Source organism: Cornus florida, unplaced genomic scaffold (assembly GCF_030987335.1).
Source record: "Cornus florida cultivar Cherokee Brave unplaced genomic scaffold, ASM3098733v1 CherokeeBrave_3.0.0_Hap2_Chr10, whole genome shotgun sequence".
NCBI lineage: Eukaryota > Viridiplantae > Streptophyta > Magnoliopsida > Cornales > Cornaceae > Cornus > Cornus florida.
In genome coordinates, this window is record NW_026775580.1 from 33,966,310 (window position 1) to 33,983,676 (window position 17,367).

The 17,367-nt window shown below is 34.5% G+C and overlaps 1 protein-coding gene across 5 annotated transcripts; it reads left to right on the plus strand.

Annotated features, from left to right (window-relative positions):
* Positions 1–3,723: 3,723 nt before the first annotated feature.
* LOC132279451 (J domain-containing protein required for chloroplast accumulation response 1) lies at positions 3,724–14,644 on the plus strand. Of its 5 annotated transcripts, none has more exons than XM_059781429.1 (9): positions 3,733–4,626; positions 8,236–9,263; positions 9,340–9,755; positions 9,923–10,034; positions 10,265–10,332; positions 10,672–10,737; positions 10,826–10,903; positions 13,296–13,419; positions 14,304–14,644. In XM_059781429.1, exons 1-9 carry the CDS (start codon positions 4,181–4,183, stop codon positions 14,459–14,461), a joined length of 2,496 nt encoding a protein of 831 aa, XP_059637412.1. In that variant the 5' UTR covers positions 3,733–4,180; the 3' UTR covers positions 14,462–14,644. The 5 variants fall into 5 exon arrangements, 4 of the variants coding, with proteins under 4 accessions (XP_059637412.1, XP_059637414.1, XP_059637415.1 ...); XM_059781431.1 differs by having other exon boundaries at positions 3,738–4,626; positions 13,296–13,472; XM_059781432.1 differs by lacking the exon at positions 3,733–4,626 and adding an exon at positions 4,875–7,204.
* Positions 14,645–17,367: the final 2,723 nt, after the last annotated feature.

Sequence of the window (17,367 nt, forward strand, 5' to 3'; positions counted from 1 at the left end):
GTGTGTGTGTGTATATATATATAATACAATACTTATTTAGAGAAATAAATGGAAAACCTTTAGAGAGACAGAGAGATAGAGCGAAAAAGAGACAGAAAAAGAGAATGAAATCTTGTATTTTTTTATATCCCACAATAGTACACATACATGGCCTTATATAGGCTTATATTGAAGCTTTCCTGGTACGCCACAGGTACAATCTTCCATTGTAAGATTTAAATTGTGATGTCATGGATGACATACTTCATTGTGGGCCCCACTTCCATTATATATATATACATAACAGATTGAGAAAACTTTTAGAAAGTAAAAATGGATGATAAAGCCAAATCCATTCTTTTCATGTCATTTTCATTTCCTCGAAACACAAACAGTCTTCAACTATAATACCAAACACCACCCTCCATTTCAACCCCAATTTTTGAAGCATATGAATTATTCTTTCCTTCCTCTGACACATTGCTTTTGCATAAGTTGAGTTAATTTGGAGTCACAAAAAATTTAAGGCCAACGGTCGCCAAGAAAATTAGAAATTCAAATGATAAATCAACATCCCATTATTCCCTTTTTGGAGTTTTCCTCTATTATCCACAACCCCCAAATCCTTATAGCCATCTTGTGGTTTCAATACTCACTCTCGTACTCAACCCTAACCCCACTCTTATCTGCCTTCTTCTTCCCAAATTCAAGATTAGTTCACATTCCATGTACACAACCTCTTAGATTCAATTATCAAGTAGATTCACTTCACACAGCTCATCTTAGCTCACTCTGTTTGATTTGTTTCTTTCAATTCATTTCCAAATCTCTTTGTACAGATTTGAATTGGGTTTGTGTGTGTGTGTGTGTATATATATATATATATATATATATATATATATGTATTTACGCAAATAATCATTGATGTTATGTGTTGTTACAACGAGTTCTGTAACGAAGATTCGATTGCGGAGAAAATCAAGGGTTTCCCGCCAAATTTTAGTTTGAATATGAGTGATTACTAGAAGAAGTGGGCGATTCATTGATTGAATTGGTTTGTTTTGATTATTACTAGTATGGAGAGGTTCAATCAGAGCGCGAATGTTTTAGTGAATTACAGAATTTAGAGATCATTCAGAAACCCTAATTCTGCGTCCAAGATGCCAGTGGAATTTTATGCCCCTTCACCATACTAATTTAAAAAGATTCTAATGCATTTAAAATGTTAAAGTGGACATATTTGTGATACCTACCCAATAAAAAGATTCCAAATTTCCAATAGTTTAGTTGATGATAAATTGTACACACAAATTTTGTATCTGCAAAATAAAGAACAAAATAAGGAGCAAATAATAAATTTTATTAATATTTGATAAAGGGGGTACAATTCTCTGTAATATTCTTTACAAAGAAAGAATATCCTCTGATTCAATCTCCTAAATCTTTGGTGCAGATGCTTCAATATTTGATGTTGAATCGGCTGCAACGAACTTTCTTCAAATCTCCAGGAAATGAAGGAAACTTGGATTGATTTCCGTTTGAGAGCCGTAAAAACTTAATCTCAAACGATTAAATGAAAGACTTGATATAGGACTGGCACTTGTAAAACGTGCTTATAGTCCTTTGTATTCAAAGTGTTGAGTATTCAAAGCTTTAAGAAGTGAATGTGTGTAGAATTCGGCAAAGCTTTCTTCTTTTCTTCGGATCCCCTTTCTCCTTCCCCGTCGCTTCTATTTATAAAATTCATGAAGGGACAAAATAGTCATTTGAGTCACTTTGGATAATTATCACAATTATAATTTGGATAATTATCCTAAGTGATAATTATCCTCAAATATATATATATATATATATATATATATATATATATATTAAGAATAATTATAATTTTATTTAACTAACCTAATCTCCAAATGGGCCTAGTTAGTTAGCAATTTGAAATTGACCCATTAAAGTGGGTTGAGTTGTTTGGGTTGATCCATGACCCATATCTAGTAGTGGGCTTTAGGTGGTTTGGCTAACCGACCCATATTTCAAAGTGTGATCAAATTGATGATAAGCCCAAATTATAGTATGAACCCATCATGTGAATTTTTTAGTGTCTACATAAATTTTAGGGGAGCAGGAGTAATTTGATAAATATGAAAAAAAAAAAAAAAAAAAACAAAAAAACAAAATTGATTGCTCTAATATTGTAAATTTAACTTTATAAAAATAATTGAATTAGCGGATTACATTTAAAATTAGAGAAAATTTAGTTCAAATTTTGTATAATTTTCTTTAATTTCAAATTAAATATGCCAATTCATTGTTCCCAAATGCAACATTATTTATTAGATATTTACTTATAACCGTCTTGAAGGAATTTCTTGTTAGACAAGTCATGACTTATAAGGAATTGTAATTCTAGAGTTATGAGTAGAGAGAAATATAACAATGAGGGAGTAACATTGTTGATGGGTAGGGGTGAGTTATCGAGAGGGAGTCTCGTGGAATACACGAACAACTTCTATACTATTAATTATAGTAAAATCTCTTTTCATTCGTCCAGATTGGAGTAAATCACGAATCACTTATGCTTTGTGTGTGTAATTGCTTCATAGGATCTTAATGTTTATTCTCGCGCTTCCACTGCGCCCCCAACAAAACTCAATTCTGCCACATATTTCATGTTCTAGTATTTTTGGTACATAAAATTATGCTATGGTCTCTCTCCCATATAATTTTCAGGGTCCGTGTTCCTGCTTAAATAAAGACGGGCCCGCATTGAATTAAATACTTCTTTTAAATAAAAAAAATGTTCTCAAAAAGTCAAAAGCAAGGGCCTCTTTGGTAACTATTTATGTTTATAATTTATTATTTATATTAACATATTTGGTAAAAAAACATGTTATCTATTGTTTATGTTTATCGATTATATAAATTCACTTATATAATTACTATTCACAAAGGCCAATTTTATAAACGTCAAAACGACATTTTATGATTATGTGTTTATGTTTATGACTATTATATTTTATTTCATTTTTGCATGAAGAAAACTGAGAGTTCAAAAGCAAAACAACTCTATTGCTTTAGATAACGAGGAGGGCCACATTCCATTAAAGATCAATAGTTTTTTTGACGAGCACCCCATTTGTTAAGGTTATGAGCAACCTTGTTCGAGGATAATTGGATACTTCTTAGAAATTTTTATAATTTGTTTAAAACTAGTGTTGAATTTTTTAAAAAAAGTTTAAGGTTAACAAACATATTTTTCTGTTTAGCCTTTTTAAAATAAGACAAATATTTTTACATTATCAAACAATGCATATATTTATCGATAAATAAAAATTATATGTAAACACTCATTATGTTTAACTTGATAACCAATAGACAAAAATGGTTACCAAACAATGTACAATTTAGATAAAATTGGTGCATGATTGGTTTTGGGTTGCAATTATGTTATTTCATTTTAATAAAAAAGATTGAGAAAACTTTTAGAAAGTAAAAAGGGATGATAACTTGATAAGCCAAATCCATTCTTTTCATGTCATTTTCACTTCCTCCGAACACAAACAATCTTCAACTATAATACCAAACACCACCCTCCCATTTCAACCCCAATTTTTTGGAAGCATATGAATTATTCTTTCCTTCCTCCCACACATTGCTCTTACATAAGCTGAGTTAATTGAAGTCACAAAAAAATTGAGGCCAACGGTCGCCAAGAAAATCAACATCCCCTTATTCCCTTTTTGGAGTTTTCCTCTCTTATCCACAACCCCCAAATCCTTATGGCCATCTCGTGGTTTCAATCCTCACTCTCGTACTCAACCCTAACCCCACTCTTATCTGTCTTCTTCTTCCCAAATTCAAGATTAGTTCACATTCCATGTACGCAATCTCTCAGATTCAATTATCAAGTAGATTCACTTCACACAGCTCATCTTAGCTCACTCTGTCTAATTTGTTTCTTTCAATTCATTTCCAATTCTCCTTGTACAGATTTGAATTGGGTTTATATATATATATATATATATATGTATGTATGTATATACGCGTGCATTCGTTGATGTTATGTGTTGTTGGAACGAGTTCTGTAACGATTGCGGAGAAGATCAAGGGTTTCCCGCCAAATTTTAGTTTGAATATGAGTGATTACTAGAAGAAGTGGGCGATTCATTGATCGAATTGGTTCGTTTTGATTATTACTAGTATGGAGAGGTTCAATCAGAGCGCGAATGTTTTAGTGAATTACAGTACTCAGAGATCATTCAGAAACCCCAATTCTGCGTCCAAGATGCCAGATGTGGATTTTTGCGACGTGTTTGGTGGGCCACCAAGGCGGTATTCGACTCAGGAGACGCGATACAGTTTCGGAGAGTCGGCGGCGGATTCGAGTAGAGGAGGAGAGGATGTTGTGGTTTGGTCAGCAAGTCCGTGGTCTGGGTTGAGTGAGAAGCCGGTGTTCGGCGACGAGAGCGTGAATCGACGGCGACATACGAGTGATGATTTCTTTGACGATATATTTAGAGGCGACGAATCTTACAGCTCACCGAGGAGGTCTGCGCCGGACCCTCTTCGCTCGAGAGTTCTAAGCCCTGCCCGCCCTTTGCCACCGCCCAAGGCCGAGTCTAGCAATTCAATTCCTTCTCAATTCAGGTTTATGTTTATTTTTTGTTGATAAATTCCTTCTCAATTCAGGGTTTTTTTTTTTTTTTTTTTAATTTTTTTTTGTTGATAAGTTCCTTCTCAATTTAGGTATTGGCTTTGTTCTCGTTTAATTTGACTGAATAATGTTCAATATTTATTGTTCTAAGCAATAAATAGACAGGTGATTTCCAATTTTATTTTATTTTATTTTATTTATTTATTATTATTATTATTTTTTTTTTTTAAAATCGGTCACTTACACAGGCACCCACTATTGTCCTAAAAGGACTTGAACTCCAAATTCCCAAAATGGAGAGGGAGATGATAATAGGGGGTAATTCAGATGGGTTGGATAGCTGCCACATATTGGACTGTTTCCTTTAGGCCTTTAGTTGCTGATTTAGAGTAATATCCATGGCCCACTATATTTCTTTTGCTGACACGTTACTAATTCTTTGAACTAGTCAACTCTTTTAGTTGATAAAATACAACAATCTTATTTATATAGTTGGTAGCCGCCTACCTATTTTGTAGCAATCTCATGTGTCACGTTCTTATTCGTTCTTATAGTTCCTTACATGGCCAAACCTTATGGTGCCATGTCAAGAATACTCGTTGCCCCACTATTCGTACTGCCAAATTTTGGTGCCAACATCTAAGAAGGTACTGTATCGGCTGATATTCAGGTTAATGCAACTTTCTTAGATATCAAGAAAGATTAGAAGAAGAATCGGCCAAGAAAGGGCTGATTACTGCAGAAGAATCATCTGAGGCTGACAAGGTTGTATTCGAGAAGCCACCTTTGGCCATGACTCAATAGTTAAGGCCATTATATGTCAAGGTGAGGATTGAACGTCAACCAGTCAACAGAGTCCTAGTTGATAATGGATCAGTCGTGAATGTCATACCTTCAACCACTTTAAAGATGCTGGGCAAAAGTATGGATGATGTTATTCCAACCAATGTAGCCATAAGTGGTTTCAATGGAGGATCCAGTAATACAAAAGGCATTCTGCCCTTACAAGTCACCATTGGTGGAAGAACGCCATTCACTGTCTTCTTCATTATTGAATCAACCGCAACCTATAATCTCCTTTTAGGCTGCGATTGGATTCATCCTAATATGTGTATCACATCAACCTTACATCAAATGCTAATCTTTTGGGATGCGAACGATGTTAAAATTGTTGAGGCCGATAACCAACCTTTTGTTGATAGGGTTTATTCGGAAGCATGTGTACCTATTAGATTTGTAGGTACCAACAGAATTGGGCCTGCATTAGACACTATGAAGAGAAATCTGGTTGACTCTGATGTTTTTTTTTTTTTTTTGATAAGTAGAATGTATAAAAAGTGCTCAAAAGGGGAGCATATCCCAAGGGAACTACACAAGGCCAAAAAGGGCCTCTAAACTTTCAAGGGGTCCAAAAAATCTACGATATCCTTTAAATATCTATAATTTCTCCCTATAATAATAATAGAGAACTTAAGCATGGAGATAGAGTCTCCTCTGATCTCTTGTTTCTTTCGAGTCAAAGACACCACCAGACACACAATGGCATAGCCCTCCAAACATTCCGGACTTGGGCCCCCACTATGCAACCTCTCCAAGCCTCAATCAACCCTTTAGAGGACCTTGGCATAGCCCACTGAACACCAAACAAACCAAGCATCAAATCCCAGCACTTCCTAGCCGTGGTGCAATGCCAGAGAAGGTGATCCACCATCTCCTCATCTCTACTGGTTGATTCAGATGTTAAGGAACTGCTGATGGGTGTCTCTCGGCTGAGATTTTAGTTTTTCAGGCCGAATGCTGAAGAATCCAAAGAAGTTGTTAATGGAAGATTGTCACTACATTCGGGAAGCCTATGTTAATCATCTCGTTACTTTGCTTCATGTGTCAACAGATTTCCAAACTGCAGATATTTTCACTATAGCCTTAACTAAGACTCGTCACCAGTTCTTAGTTGATAAATTGATGCTTGTGGATTCACCAACATCAATTTGAGGGGCGTATCATAGGAGATGATCTGCATACCAAAATTAGATGGTTTGATGGGCTGTAAGATAGCTTATAATTAGGGATTCCATCTAACGAAGGGAAAGGAAGACAAGTTTTCTTCAGAAATTCTCTTTGTTCTCTTTGTCTTGTCCTAAAAAAACTCGTATCTTGGTTAGTAGTAAAAGATATAGATATATACACAGATTCATGCACGATTGAAGAAGCTTAGAGTGAGTTTTTGAGATTAAAAATCAGTCTTAATTTTTCTGCGTGTATTTTTATAAATTTTAGAACACACTAGTGTTTTTGGATGATGCTTTTCGACTGATCGAAGGCATTCTGAGCCATCTGAGGGTAATCTGGTTCGATCAGAGCAGTAGTTTTTTCCTTCATCTTCGCGCTTGTGAGTGGAAGGAAGGGGAATCAATCATTACAAAGGGGATAGATTGTTCGCGGAGCGATCATGTTCTTCCAGGAATCCGTCTGCAAGATCTGGGGAGTAAGACTGGAATCTGTTGCAACTGGACATGGAGTCGCAGCGATAAGACAGTTGTTCAACGACTAGGTCTTGGCAAAGTGTAATAGGTATGAGACTTAGACAGGGTTTGTGTAATTTTGCTATGAGATAGTGGATTGATTTACCTGAGACGGCTAGTCTCCATGGGTTTTCCTCGCTGGGGTTTTCCATGTAAACAATCTGGTGTGTTCTTTTTCTTACTTGCTGTACTTTATTGTTTATTTGTGATTGGTGAAGATTTAATTGTTAATCAACTTGGTAATTTATTCGGTGATTTAATTGTTAATCAACTTGGTAATTTAATCGGTCATAAAAATTGAGCAAGAAGATCTATTCACCCCTTTCTAAGTCTTTCGTTTGAGATTAAACTTCCACACTTCCGTACCGCGTAACTCACGAACTTGGTTGTAAACATCTTTCTTCTGTCTCAATTTTGGATTTTCTATGTAAAAATCCTTCTGTTTTATGTGTGATTGATTTACTCTTACTGCTTTATACTTTTGCATGCATGATGGTTTTTATGGATGGATTGAAGTCTGTGCTTGCTCGTTAATTAGGCTTTTATATTTCTGTTAGTTTTCTTAAAATTTGAAAATCAGTTACAGTTAGTCAAAAACTAAATTGAGACCTATTCACCCACCCTCTAGGTCAAGATCACGCCCTTGCACAACTCTAATCGAAGCCTAGGATTGCGGTCCGATAATCTTCTCACTAACCTTTAACATTAGTATGCACAAATTGGCTATTTGCCTCCTAATCTAAACTTTTCATTCTGTCTAAATCTTTATTGAACACACAAATGTTGGATTTTCATTTGAATTTAATAAGTGCAGATGTATATAGTTTTCCCCTTGAAGATCATCAATATCTTCTTGAAGGAAACCAATCAACCTAATATTCTCTCAAATTTTCCCTCTATTAAAAAATTCTTTTTGACCTGATTTCTACATTTTTTTTCTTGTCTTACTATTCTTTTCCTTTTTGTGTTTCTCTTTTATCACTCTCCAAGGCTCTATACAGTTATTGTTGCAGATTTAATTTACTCTAGAAATGTATGGATATGAATACTTTTGACGTTTGAAGCATCTTAATTTTCCAGCCTTCCCGCTGAATTGACAAAGGCAATGGACTTCTCTGCACATGGTTCTGGTAGTCGTAGTCCATATAAATACAAGGATGGCACTTCAAATGGTATAAGCTTTCCATATACTCCAAGCACTTCTCTGTCTAGATTTTCAAGCAAAGCAATCCAGGGACAGCATGAGTTCATAAATGAAATTAGACCATCTTATTGCCAAAGACTATCCAATGAATTCTCTCTTAGCAGTAAGGAATCATCATACATGGTCAAGTCCGATGAAACAGATACAGGAGGCAACTTAAAGAAAGTTTCAAGTAGCGTAGAATCTCCAAGCACTCCTCTGTCTAGATTTTCAAGCCAAGCAATCCAGGGACAGGATGAGTTCAAAAATGAGATTAAACCATCTTATCGCCACAGACTATCCAATGAATTCTCTCTTAGCAGTAAGGAATCATCATACATGGTCAAGTCTGATGAAACAGATAGAGGAGTTGACTTAAAGACAGATTCAATTAGTGTAGAATCTCCAAGCAGTTGCAATCAATTTCACTTCTCTATATACAAATGGGCAAGCAAAGGAGTACCGTTACCGATGCCTCTTAGGGGAGGGAATGGTTTGAAACTAAAAGAGGATGGAAAATTTGAGAGATGCTCAAGTTCTAATGGAAGGATTGGCAGTCACAGTCTGGTTAATGAATTACAAACACAAAACAGTGAGTCCTCTAAAATGGAAGGTGAGAAACAAGAGAACGTCTCATTTCCTAAAAGAAGCAATCAAAATGGAGTAGAATCATGTGAAAATGTTAAGGAAACAGTTTTTGACATGTCAGAATCAAGATACCTCAACAGCTTTCAAAGTACTGTTGAAAATGTATCCGGTGATGTTACCTTAAGTGATGAAAGAGAAGAAACAAAACCTCATTCTCTGCCTGCGATAGGTTTAAGTGAAAAAATGGTAAAAGAAAATTCTGCATTTACACAAGAAGCTCACAAGCCTGATTTTATATCTCTACGATCACTGCTCAAAGAGAACAACGAGGGACAAGGTAATTTGTGTTTCAAACTTGGCATTTGGGTCTAACTGTGCTGCCTCTAATACTAAACCCATTTTGTTTTGTGCAGAGATAGATAAGTTATCTATAAAGGATGAAGAAAAAGGACCATCAGTGAAAATGGCTCAAGTTAAACACTCAAATGTTGATGCCACTAAAACTGTTAAGAAGCATGATGGGAAAAAAATTAAATCAAAGAAAGCAGAAGTGAGTAAAGCCAGCTTGGAAAGTCGGCCCATAAATTCAGGAGACAATCCTGGGAAAAATGGAGTTAAAGGAAAGGTAAAAGAATTCGTTAAGATCTTCAACCAGGAAGCTTCTTCAAAATCCAAAATTAATGTTGACACTCGTCAGAGCTCTAGATGGAAAGGGATGGGCACGTATAGGGCAGATAATGAAGCAAACGTTCACAAAATAGGAACAGATGGAAAGAAGCACATGCTTGATGAAACCAAGATTAGAACATTGCGAGATGCTCCTGTCATGGTATTCAACTAATAAAATTTGATTCCACTCATGATCTTTAAAACAATATTTCTTCACTCAACTTGATACATAGAATTTGGTATCTCCATATGCAAATCAATTTTTTTTCCCCTGAATGTTTATATGGATTTTGTAAGATATATTTCTGAATTCTAGTACTTTAACAGGTAAATGAAAATATTGAACAGTTGGACGAACAGCATTCTTACATGAAGACCAGAATTCGTGAAACGAGTGATAATTATTTTGGTCCGAATAGTGCTTCAGCATGGAGTTTCGGTTAGTTCTTTGAATCCCTCTCATATGAGAAATATGACCTTGCTAGGTTAGGAACAGTTCCAAAATTTTAGTCCTTCAATAATTTTGAGTACCTAGCTACCTATTTTCTCCAATTTTTTGTGAGTCTGATATAATATGTCACTTCATATATGAATTAGATCAGTTCATAACACTGTATTTAGATGTTCTTTCATGATACATTACGAAAATTACTTGTATGCTCTTCTCAGAGTCACTTCATGGTGGTTTTAAGGATCCACTTGGAATCATAGACGAGCCCTTTCAAGATAACTATCTGGTACATAGTTTTGTTATTCAAAATTGATTTCTAATGTCATTCTGCCTTGTAAAGTAGTTAAATGGTGCAACTTCTTTTAATAAATATGCATACATGTCCTGCCAATTACGCGCCCACTACTGTTATAAATAAATATATTATATACATTTGAGTTCTTATTTATGTATATACATGTATGCATGTGCACATTCGAAGCGCTAGGTGTCATAGTATTATAGAAATTGACACATTATTTAACACCATGCATAGCTTGGTGATAAAAGAGTATGAGCATTTTTCATATGTTTCTATCTGCAATTGTAATTACTAGTGAGCTAGTTTACTTTGGCCTTTGAATAGATAAAAGAATTATCACATGAAGAGGACAAACTGCTTCAAACTGGCAAAGATGATGAAGATATCCAGGTAATATAATTTTGTGTTCCCTTGGATGAAATTGCTTTTAGTTTCAGCATATGAGGCTATAATTTGACTGGTAATAATTTTATTGCAGGTTCTAGATGCTAAAATTCGGCAATGGTCAAATGGAAAGGCAGGAAACATTCGCTCACTGCTGTCAACTTTACAATATGTAAGTATGGATCTCTTTTTATTCTTAAACTTCAAAAAGGAATAAGGGTAGGAACTCAATTGTGATGGAATCCTGGAAACTGAAAAAAGGTTTGTGAATTAAGATATCTATCTTCATTTTATCACTAAAAATACGGATAGTCCCCTTTTGCCTAATAGAAACTATATCAACCACCTATTCATATTGTTAAATGCTTAACCTTGGATTTTTTTTTTTTTTTTTTTTTTTTGGTGATAAACTCTTGCATGACTGCCAAAACAACAACAACCAAGCATTTTCCCAATTACTTGGGTCGACTAGATGAGTCCTCTATTTCCATTCCGCTCTATTTAAGGCCATAGCCTCAATCAGTCACTTAGTCCACATGTTATCATATCTTTATTTACTAACTCTATCCACATTAACTTTGGTCTTCCTCTTTCCCTAGTATTATCCTCAATGTTAGTATAATCCTCAATGTGGACTATGTCACTTTTTCTAATTGGCGCATTTAAAGATCTTTGCACGCGTCCAAACCATCTTAACCGATTATCTCTCATTTTCCTAGTTGCCCAACATTTAGTACCATAAAGTATGGCTGGTCTAATAGCTGCTCGATAAAAACCCCTTTCAATTGTACAGGGATACGCCTATCACACAATATACTGGATGCACTCCTCCATTTAACCCATCCTACCTTGATTCCATAATTAACATTATCTCCAATTTCTCCTTCATTATGAAAAATTGAGCCTAAATAACGAAAATGTACACTTTTCTGTACCTCTTGAGTCTCAATACTAATTACATCCTCATTTGTCTTTCTAGTTTTACTAAATTTACACTTCATACATTCGGTCTTAAACTCTTTTAGTTCTAAAGCTTCTCTCTAGACCTCTAATTTGGCATTAACTCCTTCTCTAGTCTCATCAAATAATATCGTCGGTAAATAAGGTACACCACGGAATCTCATCTTGGGATGTCTTGTCAGCTCATCCATAACCAAGGCAAAAAGGCATGGACTTGATGCTGACTGTTGGTGTAAACGCCTACAATAATTGGGAATCCACTTTCCCCCTTACAATGTGTTCTAACTATAGTCACACAACCATCGTACATATCCGTTATTCTGTCGATGTATCCCTTTGTTACTCCTTTCATCAATAAAAACCATATTGAGGTCTCTCTTCTCTTTAAAATTTTCCATTAGTCTCCTCAGTAAGTAGATAGCCTCCATACCTACCTGGCATGAATCCAAATTGATTCTTCGACACTTCCATCTCTCGTCTTTGGCGTTGTTCAATCACTCTGTGGCGACCTTGTGGGTGGGTGTGTGTGAGCGTGTGCAGGTGGCACCACTAGGCTACCACACTGGGCGAGCTATAGGTGCATAATCCCACATTGCCTGGGTGTGGATGGGGCAAGTGTTATATGTTAGATTCAACACCCTTCTATGACACAACGCGTTTTAAAGCCGTGCTCGTCGTGAACCTATTAGAATTTTGGAGTTAAGCATGCTTAACCTGGAGTAGTACCAAGATGGGTACCCCTCTGGGAAGTCTTTGGTCCGGGAGAGCCAAAAAGTGGACAATATTGTGTCTGGGTAGGGTGAGGGTTGTTACACACACTCTCCCTTTGTTTGCTGAAATGTTTTCAACTATTTTCCCCACAATTTTAGAACTCATAGTTCTCTACAGTCTACTTAAGGGGCTTTTGTTTAGGTGGATGGTCATGGAAAATGGAGGAAAGGGAATACTACAATAGTTTTTTTGTGGGATTCCTACATCTTTTTAGATTTTTTGGGAAAAGTAACCATTGCCTTCTTGCAAAAATCACAAGAAAATTAAAGGCCTGCTCAGTTCATATTTTGAAAACAAATTTCATTTCTGAAAGAAATGAAAAATGAAAAACAATCCGATAATTTATTTGGTTGATAGATATCTGAAAACTGAGTTTTAAAAGGACCTATAGTTTCAGAGAACAGACTTTCTATAAAAATGTTTTAGTTTTCGCAGTTTTTGAAAATTGTTCTTAAAGTACTGAACCAAACAGGCACTAAGATTTTCAATGCATGGTTATGTATATTCTAGATTCACAATTTGTCCATTTTCTCTATGCACAAACTACTTTTCTGTATTCTGCATATTCTAAGCTTGTTCTCTGTAAATGTGATTTTTATCTCTTAAATTTACTTTAGATGCTATTGTTATGCCTAAAACATCTAACAGTTAATTTTTTCTTTTAGGAATATATATCCATTATCCACTATTGAATTAGAGCTTTCTAGTCACATTTCTATTATTTCTAGGGCGATACACTTTGATGTTCGTTAGTTGCTTTCTTTTATACCTATCAAAAGAAATTTCCTGAGAACTCTCTCTTTCTATAGAATAATTATTTATATTATACACAGATTCTTTGGCCTGAGAGTGGATGGAAGCCTGTGCCCCTTGTTGATATAATTGAAGGAAGTGCAGTGAAACGAGCATATCAAAAGGCCTTATTGTGTCTACACCCAGATAAGCTACAGCAGAAAGGTGCCGCTTCTCATCAAAAATACATTGCTGAGAAAGTTTTTGATATTTTGCAGGTATTTGAATAGTTTAGATGTAGTAGAAATTTCATATACTGACGACCCTTATAATTTTGTTTTAAGTAAGTGATGTCTGATGATCTGATTGATAAACTAATGTCATGAATAATCACCCATCCACATTTTGTGTTTGCCCATTCTGTCACTTGGTAGTTAGGATCCCCTTATGCACATTGATTCATGCTACTTCATGTTTTACACTTCCATTTATATTGATTAGGGTCCTATGTTCAGGGTTTGAATCCGATTTTCCATTGTGGAGCCATTTGTCTCGCATTGAAGGTGTCTTCCACTGTTGTTCCAATCAAAATTTCCTTTCTTGATTCACTCTTCTAATGGTATTGAATCATTCTTAGGTTTCCTTGAAGAATTTGTAACATCATTTATGATATGGCTGTCTACCTCGCAATGCCATGTGAGATGGAATGAAGTCATTCAATTTCTGTAGGAAGTCCAAGTGCACCCAAAATAAGAGGCATCAATTATTATTAATCTTATGGTTCTCATATTAGCAGTCAGGTCATACCATTCTTTGTTTTTTGTTCTGAAAATCCATACTAATTGGATGTTCAATTGACCCTGTCCGCACGGTCAGTTCAGTCAACAGAGCTCATGTTATGCCCGTCAGCAAAGCTCATAAATTGCAATCCTGTCATATGGCAAGTTCAGTTTCTTTCCTAGTTTTTCTAGATGTAGCAAACCCGAAGATCATTTATCAAATACTGTTAACTGCCTGCTGCTTACATATATAATAGCAACATAATTTTTTTTGAACATCTCAAAATATTTAGACTTGAATAATGGAGATTGTCTACTCTTTGCAAACAGGAGGCATGGGATCATTTCAATTCAAGCGGTTCACTTTGACTGTCAAGGACGTGTTCGTTATCTACAAATGTACATTAATATATCTTTTGATCGCGCATAGGAATATTGTACTAATAAAAGGACACTCACAATACCATGTTGTGTTATTAGAAAAATGAGTCTGAAAGCACATTAAACCTCTTACACCGTTTTTTTTTTTTTTTGGGGGTAATTTTCTTAAACTCTTTGTTCACAGCACATCAAAGTTGATATGTTTGTACTTAGTACAAACAAAAACAAAAATGGATTGTTATGCGTAGAGAATTCAGGTTTAATGAAATGGTCGTGTGGGGTTGCAGTTACCAATTTTATTTATTTATTTTTATTATTTATTTTTTTGGATTCTATTCATCCACTGTGACCTAGTGAAGCAAATATAGGTCAGTAGAATTGCTCATATATATATAGGCTGTGCATGAAAATATTTCAAGAAAGAGTGTCACAAAAAAGTCTTTTGGCTCTGTTAGATTCTGATAGCTTTTGCATAAAGCTTACAGGCAAGCTAGTGGTTTTAAATTTTCTTTGGGATGATGATATGGAATTTGTGTTTATTAATTATGTTGTGTTTGCAACATGGGGCTTGCCTTCACTTATATTCAATAGAGCTAGGATTTATTTGTTTTTGTGTCCCTAACTGGACTTGAAACATCAATAGTCTAGTTTAGAAAATGCAGTCCTTAATTGAATGATGAATTTCAAATCTTCCGAATAAGGGCTTGCTTGAAAACAAAAATTTTCATTTCAAATTTCAAAAATAATTTTCAGAAAAGTGAAAACTAAACGAATTTTCCTATTATGTTTGTCAGTCGAAAATTGTTCTAGAAAGCCTAGTCAAGCATGCTCTAAATATATTATTTTAATTGAATCAATATCTTTATTTTCTTCAATCACAGTTGTTTTAGCTTTAAACCTTTTTGGTAAGAATCTTACAATTTTTCTTACAACCTTAAATTCAGGAATGTGTTCATCAAGTGTGAAATAATTATTAACTATTTTCATTATTTTGGAATAGTGAGCACTAAAAGTTTCACTATCATACATACTATGATTTTCAAATTTATAGCTTAGCAATTTTAACGGGTATAGTGCCTTCATGTATCTTTTCTAATATATTCCATGCTTCTTTCGCGATAGAACAATTCATGATTTTATTATATTCAGAAGGTATTATGGCAGAAGTTATGGTATTCATGGCTTTGGAATTACCGTTCTTTTCTGACAATTCTTTTTTAGTATATTCATAAGTATGTTTTCCAATACCCCCAGCTTCAGTGTAGGAGGAGGGACATATCATTCTCGACCATCTGCCAATTTTTTCGTCTATGAATTTCAAGAACATACGTATCCTTGCTTTCCAATAGGTATAATTCGTTTCATTGAACCTAATGGGTCTAGTAATAGAATTTTCTTGTGAAAAATTCATCGAATACAAGAAACTTATGCTCTAATAAATAAATATTTATCTCAAATAAACAAATAGAGCAAATAGGAAAAAACAATTAACCAAATTAAAAACTATATATCACTTCAAATGTGTATATCAATAAACTAAGTTAACCTTTTAATTTAAAATGCAACTTGAGAAAATGGGTATAAAACAAAACAATACTTCAAATAAGTAAAATAAATTAACTAGTAAATACATAAAAATCCGCTCTAATACCACTCGAAGAATAAGGTTTTATGAGACAACTCAGAAGTAAGTTTAACTGAAAAGGTCCAAATTGAGACGGTAATCAGTCACTAACAAGAACGCATCAAACATGACCTTCAAATATGAATAGGTCACTTATGATACCAATTCTGGCTTAATTAAAAATTCACACAATACTTTATCCAATTATGTGCGGAAGATAATATATCAAAGCTATATTAATTCTAATATTAATTGATGAATTTTATTACATTGTATTTAATTAATAATTATGTGTGTTTGGCCCAAATAAATAAAATCAAATTTAAATAAACTAAAATTTTCATCAAATCAACAAATTAAAGCTAATTAAATAAACTAAATAATCAATCAGCCCCTAATTTATTTTACTAACTTTGAGTGTTTGATTATATCTGTGTATTACTTGGAACAATTAAGCACATATGCATATTGATACAAACATGATATTCACCAAAACATTCATTAATCACACATAACATAATAAGCAATTAATATGCGCATTAAAGTAAAGAGATAAAGATACTTGCACACTAGATATACGTTGAATAACTTACCCCAACCGGTAGATCAAAAAATCACAGTATTTGGTTCAGTCAAGAAATTTACTATGAAAAAAGAGAATACAACCAATCCAATTCAATACAGTGAACACCAGCCTACCTCTAGACTCAACAAGACAACAAATCTTCAATTCTCATTCTCCACAATTGATTTACTCTATGGTCAGTTTTAACCCAATTGCTCTACAAAACACACTCTAGAAGATATCTTCAATTGTCCTCCACCTGATCCATCTAACAATTACAGAAAACCTGTGCCATCCGGTGAGTTAAAATAATAAAGGTTAGAAATTAAAAAAGCAAAACTTTTGTATATACATACAAGATACTTTGGAATGTACATTAAGAAAATGTTGGGATGCTACTAAGGAGAAAGTTGTAATGTACGTTAGGAAAATATTGTGATGTAGGGCCAACGTCCAAACATTTTCCTAACATGTATTCCAAACAAGAGAAAAGATGAATAGTGGGATGATAGAAAAGAGAAAGTTGGGATGTACGTTTGGAAAATGTTGTGATGCAAGGCCAACGTCCTAACATTTTCCTAACATGTATCCCAAACAAGATTGTAATGACCCGGTCTTTTTCCTCCTTTTCCTTTTTCGGCAATTTTCTTTTTTCGTCTTTTTCCCGTTTATCGTTTTTCCTTGCATAACCTCACTTGTTGCGCTCGGATTTGATTCTGGTTTTGCATGCATTCATGATCTTTGATTTCCATAACATTTGTATTTTTACTTTTGTAGAAAATACATTCTAGTTGCTTACTTTTTCATAAAGGGCATGAATGCAT

Coding starts and splice junctions, on each gene's coding strand:
- LOC132279451 (XM_059781429.1), top strand. CDS start 4,181: ATGGAGAGGTTCAATCAGAGCGCGAATGTTTTAGTGAATTACAGTACT. Junction 4,627..8,235: donor TCAATTCCTTCTCAATTCAG/GTTTATGTTTAT, acceptor TTAATTTTCCAG/CCTTCCCGCTGAATTGACAA. Junction 10,738..10,825: donor AAGATGATGAAGATATCCAG/GTAATATAATTT, acceptor ATTTTATTGCAG/GTTCTAGATGCTAAAATTCG.